This window comes from Dasypus novemcinctus, chromosome 21, assembly GCF_030445035.2.
Source record: "Dasypus novemcinctus isolate mDasNov1 chromosome 21, mDasNov1.1.hap2, whole genome shotgun sequence".
In the NCBI taxonomy this organism is placed as follows: Eukaryota; Metazoa; Chordata; class Mammalia; order Cingulata; family Dasypodidae; genus Dasypus; species Dasypus novemcinctus.
The window spans coordinates 37,830,171-37,848,538 of NC_080693.1; the positions used below are offsets into that span (position 1 = coordinate 37,830,171).

At 38.8% G+C, this 18,368-nt stretch overlaps 1 protein-coding gene across 1 annotated transcript in view; it reads left to right on the top strand.

The window, feature by feature from the left end:
* ATAD5 (ATPase family AAA domain containing 5) overlaps positions 1 to 18,368 on the top strand; it is a 58,284-nt gene that overhangs the window by 38,601 nt on the left and 1,315 nt on the right. Inside the window, exons 19-22 of the mRNA XM_004454880.5 lie at positions 10,789 to 10,969; positions 16,290 to 16,471; positions 16,933 to 17,792; positions 18,204 to 18,362. Of these exons, the coding sequence (XP_004454937.1) occupies positions 10,789 to 10,969; positions 16,290 to 16,471; positions 16,933 to 17,792; positions 18,204 to 18,362 (1,382 nt within the window). The remainder of the gene's footprint in view (positions 1 to 10,788; positions 10,970 to 16,289; positions 16,472 to 16,932; positions 17,793 to 18,203; positions 18,363 to 18,368) is intronic.

Here is an 18,368-nt window from a genome sequence, read left to right on the forward strand (position 1 = left end):
TGGTTCATGGTTTTTGTATCCTATTTAAAAAGTCATTACCAAACTCAAGCTTACAAATATTTTGCCAGAAGATACATAGTTTTAACTCTATAAAACTATAGTCTGTGATCCATTTAGAGTTGATTTTTTTATGTGACATGAAGTAAGACATTTGTTTTCCCTAAAGATATCCTATTTCTTGAAAAGACTATCTTTTTTCTATTGAATTACTTTGCTGTTCTGTCAAAATCAGTTGACTATATATGTGTGATTTTATTTCAGGACTGTATTCTGTTTTATTGATCTATATAAAATATAACACTCTTGATTACTGTAACTTTATAGTAAGTCAGAATCAAAATCAAGTAGTATAAATCCTCCAACTTTGTTCTTTTTCAACATTGTTTTGACTATGGTAGGTCTTATTTATTTCTTTACTAATTTTAGAAACAACTTGTTGATTTCAATAGTTTATGCTGGTGTTTTATTAGAATTGCATTTAATCTCTATCAATTTTGGGAGAACTGACTTCTTAACAATATTGAGCTTTTTCATGAACATAGTTTATTTGGGTTTTTCATTTCTCTTAGCAATGTTTTGTAGTTTTCATTGAAAAGGTCTTGCATATATTTTGTTAAATTGAATCCTAAGTATTTAATTATTTGTTTTTAGGATGGTTTTATATAAATTAGAGGCTATGGGGGGGCAGGGTAGGGGTGGGAAGGAGTTGATCAGTCATGTTTTAGGCATCTGTCCTTTCTCCCTTTCGTCCTGCACCTTGTTTCTGAGTTCCTCATTGAGGCATTCCTTGGCTTTGGACCACCTTTGACTTCCAAGTAGAAGAAACCATCCACAGATTTATCATACACCTTAAATAAATGTCCATAGTTCTTCTGGATCTCCTCAGGACTCAGCTTGGAGATATTGAGAATCTTGTGCACCTCTGAAAGGCTGAGGCCGGAGAGGTTGGATGCAGCTGCAGACTGGTGTTCGGTGCGTCCCAGTCATTGGCTGGCTGCAAAATCCTGCTGCAGAGGTAGTAGAGGCCTTGCCATCACTTGTATCCAGCCCCATCACAATCTGCTTCCCCCTTATATTTTTAATGTAACATTTATGTAATCTAAAGCTTCTTTTAAAATAAAAAAAAATGTTTTTTAAATTCAAGTGTTAAGTAGAGGGAAGCGGATTTGGCCCAACGGATAGGGCGTCTGCCTACCAAATGGGAGGTCCAAGGTTCAAACCCAGGGCCTCCTGTGTGGTGAGCTGGCCCACGCACAGTGCTGATGCGTGCAAGGAGTGCCCTGCCACGCAGGGGTGTCCCCCGCATAGGGGAGCCCCATGCTCAAGGAGTGTGCCCTGTAAGGAGAACTGCACAGCGTGAAAGAAAGTGCAGCCTGCCCAAGAATGGTACCACACACACAGAGAGCTGATGCAGCAAGATGACGCAACAAAAAAAGAGACACAGATTCCCATAAAAGAACACACAGCGAATGGACACAGAGAGCAGACAACTGGGGGTGGGGGGAAGGGAAGAGAAATAAATAAAAAAATAAATCTTAAGAAAAAAACATATACCAATATCAAATGCTAAATTTCAGCAATATAAAACCGCAATTACTTTAAAAAAAGGTTAAGTAGAAAGGAAGATATAATTATAGGGAGTAAAATTTTATTAAGAGAATTTCAGGGATTGCAAAATCAAGAAGGGAAGAAAACAGAACATAAAAATAATAAATAGCCATTATTGTTGCTAAAAAAATAATGGAACTAAACTGACTCCATAATATACAATGAAATTACAATTTTGAGTACAAGATAATTAGGTACTGTATCTTGTATTCTGATATTTCATATGATATTTTACCTGAAAGCATAGATCATTAACTTTAATGTATTTTTATTCCTAAATCATTTAAAGTATAAAATCTAACAATCATATAACAGCATTTCACAAATATTGATTTGCTGTTTTAATTATCAATTAGTTCAAAATACTAATTAATTGGCTAGCTTTTTTTTAAAAAAAAGATTTATTTATTTATTTAATTCCCCCCCTCCCCCGGTTGTCTGTTCTCTGTGTCTATTTGCTGCGTCTTGTTTCTTTGTCCGCTTCTGTTGTCAGCGGCACGGGAAGTGTGGGCGGTGCCATTCCTGGGCAGGCTGCACTTTCTTTCGCGCTGGGCGGCTCTCCTTACGGGCGCACTCCTTGCGCATGGGGCTCCCCTATGCGGGGGACATCCCTGCGTGGCAGGGCACTCCTTGTGCGCATCAGCACTGCGCATGGGCCAGCTGCACACGGGTCAAGGAGGCCCAGGGTTTGAACTGTGGACCTCCCATGTGGTAGAAGACGCCCTAACTACTGGGCCAAGTCCGTTTCCCAGCATTTCTTTTTTTAACCAGGTTTATTTAGAAGCCCATGGTTGGCATTTAATTTAAGCCTATTGTAGTCATAGAAATACTCTATGAAAAAAAAGAGAATACTCTGAAATTTATTGAGACTCTTTATGCCTCAACATATGGTCTATATTAATGTGTACTTGAAAGAAGGTGCATTCTGCAATTATTGGATAAAGTGTTCTAAATTGTCAATTTAGTTGAGTTGGATGGTAGTATTTTCCAAATCTCTCAATTTTGTGCATTAGGAGAACCAGAGTGGCTGAGTAAAGACTGAAGTATACAGATTTAGTGTACATACTCCACATAAAGGAAGCAGCTGCTACTTAATTTCAGCATGCTGTTGCCATGTGCAAATGTGTTTTGAGCTAAGAGCTTTAATTTTTCAAAAGAAACCAATAATCCAAATCTTGAGAATATGGGAAATCTGATTCTATGAAGTTGGTCATTATTACTTTTTTTTTTTTTTTTTTTTATTTTATTTTATTTTATTTTATTTTTTTAAAAGATTTATTTTTATTTATTTAATTCCCCTCCCCTCCCCTGGTTGTCTGTTTTCTGTGTCTTTTTGCTGCGTCTTGTTTCTTTGTCCGCTTCTGTTGTCGTCGGCGGCATGGGAAGTGTGGGCGGCGCCATTCCTGGGCAGGCTGCACTTTCTTTTGCGCTGGGCGGCTCTCCTTATGGGTGCACTCCTTGCGCGTGGGGCTGCCCTACGCGGGGGACACCCCTGCGTGGGGGGGCACTCCTTGTGCGCATCAGCACTGCGCATGGGCCAGCTCCACACGGATCAAGGAGGCCCGGGGTTTGAACCGCAGACCTCCCATGTGGTAGACGGACGCCCTAACCACTGGGCCAAAGTCCGTTTCCCTACTTTTTTTTTAAGATTTTATTTTTTATTTATTTCTCTCCCCTTCCCTGCCCCACCCCCCAATTGTCTGCTCTCTGTGTCCATTTGCAATGTGTTCTTCTGTGTCCACTTGTATTCTTGTCTAGTGGCACCTGGAATGTGTGTCTCATTTTGTTGCGTCATCTTGCTGCGTCAGCTCTCCGTGTGTGCAGCGCCATTCCTGGGCAGGCTGCACTTTTTTTGCGCTAGGCGGCTTTCCTTATGAGGTGCACTCTTTGCATGTGGGGCTCCCCTACGCAGAGGACATCCCTATATGGCACGGCACTCATTGCGCGCATCAGCACTGTGCGTGGGCCAGCTCATCACACCAGTCAGGAGGCTCTGGGTTTGAACCTTGGACCTCCCATGTGGTAGGCGGATGCCCTGTTTGGCCAAATCCGCTTCCCAGTTATTACTATTTTTTAACTATGTGTGAGTCAATACAGTGTTTGTCCACCACATCTGGTCTTCTTGCCTCACCTGTTTTTTTCCTGTCTTCTTATAGAATATGGACTCCAGATAGATTAATTCACTGTTTCTACAGTTTGTTCTATTCTTTCTCACTTTTATTCAAGTAAAATTCAGTGCCATTTTTCTCCAACTCCCTTTAATAATCTCCAGTTTCTATCAAAGCACTGGTTGAAAAATGCTTCTTTATTCTTTGGACATGTCATTTATACCTCTGATGAATTTAGTTTCCTTGACTTATTTTTATGAAACCTAGAATAAAACTTCTGGGACAGAAGGAAAGATTTTGTTAAATAGTTCCACCAGATAAGCAACCTTTACAGTTTCTATGACTGTGATTCTCTATACAAGTGGCAATATATATGACAGATCTGCACATATAACTGTGCATTTGTAATTGTGCTCTGGCCCACCCAACTTTCTACTATCCTAACAGATATTTATGTAGGCTGAAAAGCTGTTTAAAATAATTTAAGGCTGAAACCAAACACTATGTCATATATAAAACAACGTCTTTTTTGCATGATTTGAGTAAACTATGCTTTTCAGGAATGTAACTACTGGGTAAATTGAAGGAAGATTTCACTTTGCTTCAGTTAGATCTTTGACTAAGTACTATCACTATTTTGGAAAAATCTTATCCTGATGGAAAAGTCTTTGATTTGCAATAAAATATGCAGGTATAATTCTGCAATAAAAAAAAAAAAGGCGGTTTTATTTCTTTCTAATCTGCACCTTTTATTTATTTGTTTATTTATTTATTTATTATTTTAATCATCTTGTACTAGCTACATCCTTCAGTGCAACATTGAATAGAGGAAGTTACACTGGATATCCCTTCCTTGTATCTGATGTTGTCAAAAAAGTATTCTTCACCATTATGTATGATGTTAATGGTATATTTTTTCAGATTCTCTTTATTAGTTAGTTGAGAGTTTTTTTCATGAATAGTGTTGAATTTTGTCAAATGTGTTTTCTCTATTTCTTGAGAGAATTGTATGGTTTATCTTTCTAATTCTATTAATATGGCAAATCACAGTGATTGCATTTTGAATGCTAAATCGATCTTACATTCCTAGGATAATTAATCATGATGTATTATTATCTCCTATATATATATTGCCGGACTTGATTTGTTTATATTTTCTTAAGGATTTTTTATATTGCCATTCATGAGTGATACTGGTGTGTAGTTTCCTGGCCACATGAAATGAATTAGGAGGTGTTCCTTCTATATTCTAGAAGAGTTTATTGCATAGATTCGGTTTTATTTCTTCCTTAAATGTTTGGTAGGGGAAGCAGATGTGGCTCAAGCGATTGGCCTTCCTCCTACCACATGGGAGGTCCCAGGTTCAGTTCCCAGTGCCTCTTGGAGAAGGCGAGCTGGTGCGATAGGCAGGTACAGCAAGCTGATGCAATAAGATGATGCAGCAAAAGAGATACGACAAACCAGGGAGATGAGGTGGCTTAAGTGATTGAGCACCTCTCTTCCACCTGGGAGGTCCCAGGTTCAGTTCCTGGTGCCTTCTAAAAAGAAGATAAGTAGACACAGAAAGCACACAGCAAATGGACACAGAGAGCAGATGGTGACCGCAAACAGCAGTGGGGGAGTGTAGGGGGGATATAAATAAAATAAATCTTAAAAAAAAAAGTTAGGTAGAGTTCACCCTTGAAGCCATCTGGGCTTATAGCCATTTTTGTGAAGCTTTTTAAGTACAAATTCAATTGCTTTAATAGATTAGGGTTCTTTAGGATGACAAACTTATATAGGCATAAAGTTGTTCATAATCTCTCTTTTTTTTTTTTTTAAGATTTTATTATTATTATTTTTATTTATTTCTCTCCCCTTCCCCCCCATTGTCTGCTCTCTGTGTCCATTCGCTGCATGTTCTCCTGTGACCACTTCTATCCTTATCAGCGGCACCAGGAATCTGCGTTTCTTTTTGTTGTGTCATCTTCTTGTGTCAGCTTTCAGTGTGTGTGTGGCGCCATTCTTGGGCAGGCTGCACTTTCTTTCGCACTGGGCTGCTATACTTACGGGGCACACTCCTTGCGCATGGGGCTCCCCTACACAGGGGACACCCCTGTGTGGCACGGCATTCCTTGTGCACATCAGCGTTGCGCATGGGCCAGCTCCACATGAGTCAAAGAGGCCGTTGGTTTGAACCGCAGACCTTCCATGTGGTAGGTGGATGCCCTATCCATTGGGCCAAGTCCGCTTCCTGTTCATAATCTAATATCCATTTAATATATGTTAAGATCTGGGTTGAGTCCCTCCATTTATTTCTAACATTGGTAATGTGTCTTCTTTTTTTCTTTTGCTTTTTTTTGTTTTTCTGTTTTTCATTTTTTAAAGATTTATTTTTATTTATTTCTCTCCCCTTTGCCCCCCCGCCGCCCCCCCTCCCCAGTTATCTGCTCTCTGTGTTCATTTGCTGTGTGCTCTTCAGTGTCTGCTTGTATTGTCAGCAGCACCAGGAATCTGTGTCTCTTTTTGTTGCGTCATCTTGCTGCATCAGCTCTCCTTGTGTGCGGTACCACTCCTGGGCAGGCTTGACTTCTTTCGCTCAGGGCGGCTCTCCTTATGGGGTGCACTCCTTGCGCATGAGGATTCCTTATGCGAGGGAAACCCCTGCGTGGCACGGCACTCCTTGCGCGCATTGGCACGGCAAGTGGGCCAGCTCACCACACGGGTCAGGAGGCCCGGGGTTTGAACCCTGGACCTCCCATGTGGTAGACAGACGCTCTATCCATTGAGCAAAGTTCACCTCCCTCTTCTTTTTTCTTGATCATCTTGGCTAGTGGTTTATTGATTTTTTTTTAAATTAATTAATTTATTTAATTCCCCCCCCTCCCCTGGTTGTCTGTTCTCGGTGTCTATTTGCTGCGTCTTGTTTCTTTGTCCGCTTCTGTTGTTGTCAGCGGCACAGGAAGTGTGGGCGGCGCTATTCCTGGGCAGGCTGCTCTTTCTTTTCACGCTGGGCGGCTTTCCTCACGGGCGCACTCCTTGCGCGTGGGGCTCCCCTACGCAGGGGACACCCTTGCGTGGCTCGGCACTCCTTGCGCGCATCAGCACTGCGCATGGCCAGCTCCACACGGGTCAAGGAGGCCCGGGGTTTGAACCACGGACCTCCCATATGGTAGACGGACGCCCTAACCACTGGGCCAAAGTCCGTTTCCTTGATTTTTTTTTTTTACAGCTTTATTATATTTTTTTCTCCCCTTCCCTGTTCCCCTTGCCTGCCCTACTGTTTTTGCTGTTTCCATTCTCTGTGTGATCGTCTGTATCTATTTCTCTTTTTGTCTTCTCATCTTTCTCCTCTAGGATTCACCAGGATTCAATCTTGGTGACCTCTGAGGTGGAGTGCCTGACTCACTTGCATGGGCACTAGCTCACCACGCGGGTACTTGGCTCATTGCACAGGCACTGGCTCACCACACGGGCATTCATGTAGGCACTCAGCTCACCACGTGGGTACCCAGCTCACGCGTGGACCCTTGGCTCACTACATAGCCACTCGGTGCATGCCGTGCAGGCATGCTTTCTCATCTTTTTTTTTACCAGGAGACCCAGGGATCAAACCCAGGTCCTCCCATATGGTAGGTGGAGGCCTTATCACTTGAGCCACATCTACTTCCTGGTTTATTGATGTTTCGATCTTTTCATAGAATGAACTTTGAGTTTCCTTGATTTTTTTTTTTTCTTCCTTATTTTGTCTTATATTTATTATTATTTTCCTTTGGGTTTAAGTTACTCTTCTTTTTAGTATTATAATGAGAAAGCTTGAATAAAATTGATAAACTTTTCTTATTTTATAATATAAGCATAAAGTTCTGTTATTTGATGCATATACATTAAGGGCCATCATATTCTCTTGATCAATTGACTCCTTTATCATTCTAAATGTCCTGTTTTATCCTTTAATACTCCTTGTTCTAAAGTCTACTTTGTCCAGTTATTTTTTCTTTGTTTGTTTGTTTTTAGGAGGTACTGGCATTTTAACCCAGGACCTTGTAGGTGAGAGGCAGGTGCTCAACCATTGAGGTACATCCATTCCCTGTCCAGTAGTTGCTTTTTTTTAAAGTACCAGGCCAGGATTGAACCCAGGACCTTGTATGAAGGGAAGCCGATGCTCAACCACTGAGCCACATCAGCTCCCCTAAGTTGGTTTCTTTGTTTGTTTGCTTGTTGTTTTTGTTTTTTTCTTTTCCTTGGGAGGCACCAAGAACTGAATCTGGGACCCTCCCATATGGGAAGCAGGGGCTCAAATGCTTGAGCCACATCCACTACCCCCCATCCAGTTTTAATATGGCCACTTCAGCTTTCTTTCTTTTTTTTAGGTTTTTAAATTTATTTCTGACCTTTTGCTGCCAGAGATGAGTTGAGTCTTTTTTACAGAATTCATACACATTCTAAATTACCTGGTTATTTGAATGAGTACCTCATTATGATAGGTATTCACAAAATTTTACACAGCTTATGTCATAGCATAACATTGGTACATTATACAAAATAGGACGGTTTATTGGTTCTGCTCAAAATGTTAAGAAAACTTCTTATAAAGGACTAGGTTCTGTTAAATGTTGTCTGTACTGACATCTAATTCAGCTTTCATTTAAGATAGTTTTTTTATGGATAGCATAAAGTTGAATCTTTTTAAAATCATTTTTGACAGTCTGCTTTCCCGTTGGATATTTAGTCTTTTTATACATGGTGTGGTTGGATTTAAACTTACTATCTTGCTGTTGTTTTTCTTTGTCCCATCTTCCTTTTTGCCTCATTTGGATTAACTGAGTATTTTTTATGATTATGTTTTACTTCCATATTACATTATTATTAATAGTATGCCAGGGAAGTGGACTTGGCTCAATAGATAGAGTGTCGGCCCACCACATGGGAGGTCCATGGTTCAAACCCAGGGCATCCTTGACCCATGTGGAGCTGGGCCGCGCATAGTGCTGATGCGCGCAAGGAGTGCCGTGCCACGCAGGGGTGTCCCCCGCGTAGGGGAGTCCCATGCACAAGGAATGCACCCCTCAAGGAGTGCGCCTTGTAAGGAGAGCCACCGAGCACGAAAGAAAGTTCAACCTTCCCAGGAGTGGCGCAACACACTCGGAGAGATGACGCAGCAAGATGACACAACAGAAAGAGGCACAGAGTCCCGGTGTGCTGACAAGAATAGAAGCGGACACAGAACACACAGCAAATAAACACAGAGAGGGGTGAAGGGGAGAGAAATAAATAAAACTAAATCTTAAGAAAAAAATAGTTATGCCACATAGTATTATTATTTAGTGATTGCACTAGGATTTATGATATACATCTTTAACTTATGGCAATCTACCTTCAAACAATATTATTTCACTTAAGATTGTTTAAGAACTTTATAACAGTATACTTTCATTTACCACCCTCTTGAATTTGTGTGTCATAGCTTTTACTTTGATATGTTATAAACCCCACAACACATTGTTATTATCACTACTTAAAATAGTAAATTATATTTTGAATGAGATTTTAAAAGTGAAAAAAGAATAATTTATATTCACCCACATAATTATCATATTTGACACTCTTTGTGTACATCCAAATTTCCATTTCTTATCCTTGAACATGCCTCTCTTTTATTGAGGTGGAATTCCCATAATGTAAAATTAACCATTTTAAAGTAAACAACTCAGTGGCATTTAACATATTGACAGTGTTGTACAAACATCATTTCCATCTAGTTCCAAAATAATTTTATCACCCCAAAAGAAAACCCAACAACAAAAAGACAAACAACTCACTTTAAAAATGAGCAAAGGATTTGAATATTCTTTCAAAGAAGATTTGTAAATGGGCAATAAGAACATGAAATAATGCTCAACATCACTGGCCATTAGGAAATGTAAATTGAAACCTTAGTGAGGTACTACCTCATACTCACTAGAAAGCCTATTATTTTAAGAAAGGAAAATAACAAGTACTGGCAAGGATTTGGAAAAATAGGAACCGTCGTACATTGTTGGTGGGATGTAAAATGGAAAATAATTTGGCAGTTCCTCAGAAAGTTAAGTATAGAATTACCAGATGACCCAAAAATCCCACTTCTAAATATGTACTCAAAAGAAGTGAAATCAGGGAATCATATAGATATCTATACGTTAATGTTCATAACAACGTTATTCACAGCCGAAAGGTGGAAGCAACCCAGATGTCTATCAGCAGAAGAATGGATAAACAAAATGTGATATACCCATACAATGTAATAATGTTCAGCCGTAAAAAGGAATGAAGTTCTGATACAAGCTAAAACATGGATGAACCTTGAAGACATTATGTTGAACGAAATAAGTCAGACACAAAGGGACAGATATTGTATGGTTTCATTTGTATGAAATAGAGACAGAAAGTAGAGTACAGGTTACCAGGGGCAGGGGTGGAAGTAGGGTAATGGGGAGTTAATGCATAATGGGTACAGGGTTTCTGTTTGAGGTGATGGAAATGTTTTAGTGATGGATTGTGGGGAGGGTAGCACAAAGTTGTGAATATGATTTTTCCACTGAATTACATGCTTGGGAGTGGTTGAAACAGGGAATTTTATGTTATATATATATATATATATATATTTCTAAATATATATATATGCTCCTACAATTTAGAAAAAAGAGAAACCAAAGAGTCAATGACAACTAAGTGCAATATATGATCATGGAGTGGTTCTAACAATGGGAGAAAAAATGCCCAAGGGGGCATTATATGAACAGTTGAAAAAAATGAAATATAGATTGTATGCTCCCTATCAAGGTTCAATTTCTTGAACTTGATAACTACTTAATGAGGTTACATTGGTGAATATCCATGTTCTGAGGAAATATATATGTGAGAATTAAGCTTTCAAGGATCCTGATATATGCAACCTACTCTCAAATATTTAGAGACTATACAGATGAAGAAATATATATATATATATATATATATATATATATATATATATATATAAAATGATACGTTCATATCATTTATTGCTGTGTTTCTATTAACTTTGGAACTGACCATGTTTGTCTTTCTCTCTAAGCTAAATGTGGCCAGCTACCTACAGATGATCTGCTTGACTGAGAATTTTAGAACTGATATAAAAGACTTTGTCACCTTGTTAACTGCAAATACTTGTGATATCAGAAGAAGTATCCTTTACTTACAATTCTGGATTAGAAGTGGAGGTGGATTTTTAGAAGAAAGGCCTTTATCCTTTTGTGGTATGTTGGTTTGTTACAAAAGAAATTTCTATAATGGGAACCTATTTTTAAATATATTCTATAGCAAAATATTTGAGAGATTTAAAAGTTTTGAGCATCCAATTGTCATAGTAATCTTCAAATTAAATGAACATACATCAACTTCGGATAGAGATATTCATGAAAGGTTTTATAAATCTTAAATGTGGGTAAATGTAATTAGTTAAATTGAGCCTGGATACATGGCTATGCTACTGTATACCTTGCAGCCTCCAAAATTGTTTGATGCTGTCTGTTTCGTTACTTCAAAAATGACAGGGCTGAACTAAGTAATCTGTAAGTTTTGTTTTGTTGGTTCTTTTTTTAAAAGATTTATTTTTTATTCCCCCCCCCCAAGTTGTCTGCTCTCTGTGTCCATTCACTGTTTGTTCTTCTGTGACTGCTTCTATCCTTATCAGCGGCACCGGGAATCTGTGTTTGTTTTTGTTGCGTCTTCTTGTGTCAGGTCTCCGTGTATGCGGCGCCATTCTTGGGCAGGCTGCACTTTGTTTCGCGCTGGGCGGCTCTCCTTATGGTGCGCACTACTTGTGCATGGGGCTCCCCTACGCAGCACTCCTTGCGCGCATCAGTACTGCACATGGGCCAGCTCCACACGGGTCAAGGAGGCCCAGGGTTTGAACTGAGGACCTCCCATGTGGTAGGCAGACGCCCTAACCACTGGGCCAAGTCCACTTCCCTGTAAGTTATTTTGTAGTTGTTCTTTTAATATTATAAAGTAGTAGGATCTTGTAAAATTTGATCTCCCACCCCAGGTATGCTTTTAAAATTTCTCAGACTGTTAAAACTTACACATTTATAAACATATAGTTTCTTATAAAACCAGTAGAATTATATTGTATATATTATTCATCAACTTTTTTTACTAATTAAAAACATATTGATTTTTCCATGTCAGTATATATAGATATTTCGCATTCTTTTTTTCCATTTTAAAAACAATTTATTTAAGTTTATCATTCATACATGAACATACATAAACAGTAAGTGTATAGTAAAAGTTGTGAATTTACCAAACAAACATGTATAACATCTGCAGGGTTCCCATACATCACCCCACCACAAATACCTTGCATTATTACAGAACATTTGTAACAAATTATGAAAGAGCATTGTCAAAGTATTACTACTAACTATAGTCCATATCTCCCTTTTTGTGTATTTTTTCCCCAACCCACCCAATTATTTTAGGTTGTTATTCAAAAAACAACACAATTTGTCTAAAGTGTACAATCAATGCCATTTGGTATAAGCACCAAGTTGCACATTGATCAATCAATGACATAAAAAAAACCACTGTCATACCCATTTTAGTGCTATTAATTACAAATCCTATGATGTGCTCTCACCATTTCTATTCTATTCCAAATATTTAAAACTGTTTGTTGTTGTGGTTGTTGTTGTGGTGGTGGTTGTTGTTGTTTGGAGGTATTTGGGGCTAGACATTGAACCGGGCATTGGGAAGCCGGCACTCAGCCACTGAGTCACATTGGCTTCCCTGAGTTGGTTTTTTTGTTTGGTTTGCTTGTTGTTTGTTGTTTGTTTTTATTGTTGTTTAGGAGGCACCAGGGACCAAATCTGGGACCTCCCATATAGGAAGCAGGCACTCACCTGCTTGAGTCACATCTGCACCCCTTTAAACAACCAATTCTGCACAGATTAAATCTCAGCTTTGCATTTCCTAACATTCTATTCTCTTGTGATGTATATTCTAGCTATTAATGCCATGAGTTTGCTCATTATATTTAGTTCATAATAGTGAAAGCATACAATCTTTGTCCTTTAGTGTCTGACTTGCTTCCCTCAACATAATGGCCTCCAGGTTCATCCATGTTGTCATATGCTTCACAACTTCATTTCTTCTTCAGCTGAATAATATTCCATCATGTATATATACCACAGTTTGTTTATCCATTCATCAGTTGATGGACACCTGGGTTGTTTCCATCTTTTGGCAATCGTGAATCATGCTGCTTTTAACATTGGTGTGTAGATGTCTGTTTGTGTCACTGCCCTGTTCTTCTGGGTATATACCCAGTAGCAGTATTACTGGATCACATTGTAGATCTGTATCTAACTTCCTTAGGAACTGACAAAGAGACTTTCACAGTGGCTGTACCATTCTGCATTCCTACCAGCTGTGAATAAGCGTTCCTGTCTCTCCACATCCTCTCCAATACTTGTAGTTTTCTGTTTTGTTAATAGTGGCCATTCTTGTAGGTATGAAATGATATCTCATTAGAGCTTCGATTTGCATTGCTCTAATAGCCAGTGATGTTGAACATTTTTTGTCATTTATATTTCTTCTTTAGAGAAATGTCTATTCAGGTCTTTTGCCCATTTTTAAAATAGGATCATTTGTGTTTTTATTGGTAAGATGTAGGATCACTTTATATATCATGGCTATTAGAACCTTGTTGGTTGTGTGATTTCCAAATATTTTCTCCCATTGAGTAGGCTTCCTTTTTATGTGTGTGTGTGTGTGTGTGTGTATATATATATATATTTTAAAGATTTATTTATTTCTCTCCCTCTCTCCCCCATTGTCTGCTCTCTGTGTCCATTCGCTGTGTGTTCTTCTGCATCTGCTTGCATTGTCAGGCAGCACTGGGACACTGCGTTTCTTTTTTGTTGTGTCATCTTACTGTGTCATCTCTCCATGTATGTGGCACCACTCCTGGGCGGGCTGTGCTTTCTTTCACGTGGGGCGGCACTCCTTGCGCATGGGGCACCCCTACGTGGGGGCGCCCCTGCAAGGCAGGGCTCTCCTTGTGTGCAGCAGCACTGCACGTGGGCCAGCTCACCACACACGGGTCAGGAGACCCTGGGTTTGAGGAACTTTCCTTCTATACCTATCTTTTTTTATCAAGAAAGGATGCTGGATTTTGCCAAATGCCTTTTCTGCATCGATCAAGATGATTATATGTTTTTTTTCCCTTTAATTTGTTAATGTGGTGTATTACGTTAATTTTCTTATGTTGAACCACCCTTGCATACCAGGAATAAAATCCACTTAATTTAGATATATAATTATTTTATTTTTTTTTATTTTTAAAGATTTATTATGTATTTCTCTCCCCTTCCCTGCCCTCCCCCCACAGTTGTCTGCCTTCTGTGTCCATTTGCTGTGTGTTCTTCTGTGTCCGCTTGTATTCTTGTCAGCAGCACCCAGAATCTGTGTCTCTTTCTGTTGCATCATCTTGCTGCGTCAGCTCTCCGTGTGTGCGGCGCCATTCCTGGGCAGGCTGCACTTTGTTCGCGCTGGGTGGCTTTCCTTACAGGGCACACTCCTTGCACGTGAGGCTCCCCTACACGGGGGACACCCCAGCGTAGCACGGCACTCCTTGTGCGCATCAGCACTACACATGGGCCAGCTCATCACACAGGTTAGGAGGCCCTGGGTTTGAACCCTGGACCTCCATGTGGTAGGCAGTTGCTCTATCTGTTGAACCAAATTTGCTTCCCACCAAGAACTTTAGAAGACACAAACTGAGTATATCATATAGTTTCTCTTCTTGAAGATCTTATAATTTTATATAGATTTCATTCCTGCCTTTTTAAAAAAACAGAGTACACACTCATTGGAAATTCAAACTATATAGAATTAAATAAAATAAAATGTGAAAGATCTTCCCCGCTTCTTAAACGTAGCCACTGTTAGACCTTTTCCCATGCACATAAAACTATTGCTACACAGTTATTTATAAAAATTAACTTATAACATATATATTTGACAATTTCCTTTTTTTAAAAAATTTTGGGTGAAATGGATATGGCTCAACCAATTGGGTTCTTGTCTACCATATAGGAGGTCCAGGGTTTGATGCCCAGGGCCTCCTGGTGAGGGCGAGTCCATGCTGGAATGCCCCACACAGGAGTGCCCCCCTGCAAGGGAATGCCGCCCAGCGCGGGAGAGCTGGCCTGCACAGGAGTGCCAGCTAACACTGAGAGCTGGCGCAGCAAGATGACGCAACAAGAGACACAGAGGAGAGAAACTAAGAATATGTAGCAGAACAGGGAGTTGAGGTGGCGCGCGTTTGCCGGAGCCTCCTAATGAGAATACAAGCAGACATAGAAGAACCCACAGCGAATGGACACAGAGAATAGATAATGGGAGAAATGGGATTGGGGGGAAATAAATAAAATAAATCTTAAAAAAAAAAAAAATTTGGCAGTTGTCAGCACACAAAGATCTTCTCCATTCTTTTTCACAATTGCATGTTGTTCCATAATATAGAGTGGATATACCATAATTTAGTTAACTATTACTTATACATGGATACATAAATTATCTTCAGTTGTTGATCACGGTAAAGAAAAATGTAGTGACTCTTTTTATATACATACCCTTAAATACAGCTTGAGTAGGTCTGTTGGAGAGAATTCTGAAGTGTGGCATTACTAGGTCAAAGGCTGTATACATTTTTTTAATTTAAGATTTATTTATTTTTATTTATTTCTCTCCTCTCCCCCTCCCCGTTGTCTGCTCTCTGTGTCCATTTGCTGTGTGTTCTTCTGTGTCTGCTTTGCATTCTTGTCAGTGGCACCAGGAATCTGTGTCTCTTTTTGTTGCATCATCTTGCTGTGTCATCTCTCCATGTGTGACGTGCCACTCCTGAGCAGGCTTTCCTTGCGGGGGCACACTCCTTGCGCATGGGGCTCCCCTACGCGGGGGAGACCCGTGTGGCATGGCACTCCTTGCACACATCAGCACTGTGCATGGGCCAGCTCACCACATGGGTCAGGAAGCCCTGGGTTTGAACCCTGGACCTGCCATATGGTAGGTGGATGCTCTATCAGTTGAGCCAAATCCACTTCACTATATACATTTTATATTTCAATAGGTACTGCCAGATTGACCTCCAAAGATAATTGTACCACAAATAGTATATGGTGGCTCTTTTCTATGTATCTTTAATGGAACTGGATTATCTGTCTTTTTAATTTTGTCAATATCTTAATTTTGTTTCCATAATCACTGGTGAAATTGTCTTTTCATGAGTTTATTAAATACTGTTTATTTCTTTTATCACTGGCCTGTTCATAATCCTTGTACTGTTTCTATTGGATTGTTTTGATAGCCCACTCTACTTAGCCCATTTAAAGAATTTATAATGTACAAATAATACTTGTATTATATTCCTCATGAAATGAATGCATAAGTGGAAGAGAACAAAACAGGGGTATAAGCCCACAAGATGTCAAAGGATCTCAGATTTTAAATTGTTTGCTACAATTAAAAAAATATATGTATAGCCATGATTTTCTTGTTTTCATTTTGTAGGAGGAAATAGCAAGAAAGATCAACTAATATGCTCTGAAGAGTGCTCTGATACAAAAAATAATCCTAAAAATATTAAAAATAATTCTATAGACCTTCCCAAATGTGACACTGGCTGTGTTGAGACCTTATTTGGACTTAAGAACATATTTTTCCCATCTGAAGACTTATTTTCATTTTTAAAGGTATTTTCAATGTCTAGTTTGGAATGTTAAGTATTCCTTTTTTTAAATCTTCCCAACACTCACTCCTGTCTTTGGAACTTTAAGATTAGCTTAAATTTACATGTAATTTTTATATGCTTTAAATTTATGGCTTTAACATATTCTACCACTTGGATAAATAGGGCATAGGCATTGCTCTAAATGCACATTTTAGGATTTAGAATAGAATTTAGAAATAAGTGATCTTCTAAATTGAATTGGGGTATATACTGAATATTAAAGAATTTAATTTTCCAAGCAGTCTAAATTAGTTTTTTAGATTCAGTGCTATTTTGATGTTCAAAGGAGTTTATGTTAGTGAAATTATGAGTTGTGGTGATTCAGTATTTTGAAGATACACTAGTATAATACTACATTTCAATTAGAAAAATGTTCAAACTATGTACTATTATAACATCTCTTTATTCAAAATTGTTTTTCAGAACAAAATCTCAACAAAAGAAGAATGGCATAAACTCATCCAGCTTCTTACAGAATTCCAAACACAGAATGTAGATTTCTTATATAGTAATCTCGAGTGCATTCTACCATTACCAGTTGATATCACTCCAGAAACAAAAAACCTTTGTAGCTTATCAGTAACTATGAGTGCCAACCCAACAACAAAAAGTATGAAATATCTTGCTAGGAACCATTCTGAAGGAGAAAAGTCATTGAAAAAGTCACAAAAAAAGAAATACAAGAAAAAGATGGTAATACTAGATGATAGTGACTTATTTGACACCGGATTGGACTTTTCTGATGAATTTATTAGCCTAACCCATACCTCTTCAAGTTCAGAAGAAAGCAAAGCCAGAGACAAAGAAAGTAAACCAGAAACAAAGAAATCGAGCAAATGCTTAGTGGCCAACATTGATTCTATTCCTCATCCTCCTAAAACACTAGCAGAAAAAAAATGTTCTGCCCTTGTTTCTCATTGTTTAAATTCCCTCACTGAGTTCATGGATAACATGTCCTTCTTAGATGCTCTTATAACTGATGTAAGGGAACAAAAAGAATTTGGTAAAAATGACTTTAGATGGACAAATGGAAAGGTTAAAAATGGACTTTGTGATGAGTTTAGTCTTGATAGTAGTGACAGAGGGCCTTATCAAAGCTCTGGAGAATTAAAGGCAGTTGTAGAAGCTCTTAGTTTTACTGAATGTTCTTCTGCTATTTCAAAAGCATTGGAAACCTTGAATTCCTGCAAGACATTAGGAAGAGATCCAACTAAAGATCTTACTTTTTATGTTTCACAACAGCGCAGCAATGTATACATTAGTCAATCTGCAGCTAATTTAGAGTAAGTCTTTATTTTTAATAATATAGTAAAGGGGGAACGATTAGAGTTTCTTTGATTTCTTACTAATTTTGGAAACTTTTGCTAGTGATAAGCCCTTAATATTAATATGAATAATGTAACTTCTAATAAGACAACAGAGACCCACTTGACTGCTGGGAAGAGAGATAATGAGAGCTCAGGGTGGGTTAGATTTTGGAGGCTATTGATTGAGGAGAGGGTTTGGACTTGCTGTGGCAGACAGTGGGTAGCCACTGAAGATTTCTGAGCATAGGAATGAATGATGTGCTGAAATGATAAGAGATTAATCCAGAAGTGTTTTGCACTCTAGACCAGAGGGAAGACCGGTTGTGTTTGGGATTGTTGCATTTTATTAGACATTAAAAATAAAAATGTGTTCCTTTTAAATTACAGTAATGCACGGAAAAGGATAGCAGTCATCAAAAGTGTATTTTCTAGTTGCTCTCTTCTGAACCTGGGTAATAGACAAGCTAGTATAATTGAATACTTGCCAACTCTTCGAAACATTTGTAGGACTGAGAAGCTAAAAGAACAAGGAAAAAGTAAAAGAAGGTAAAG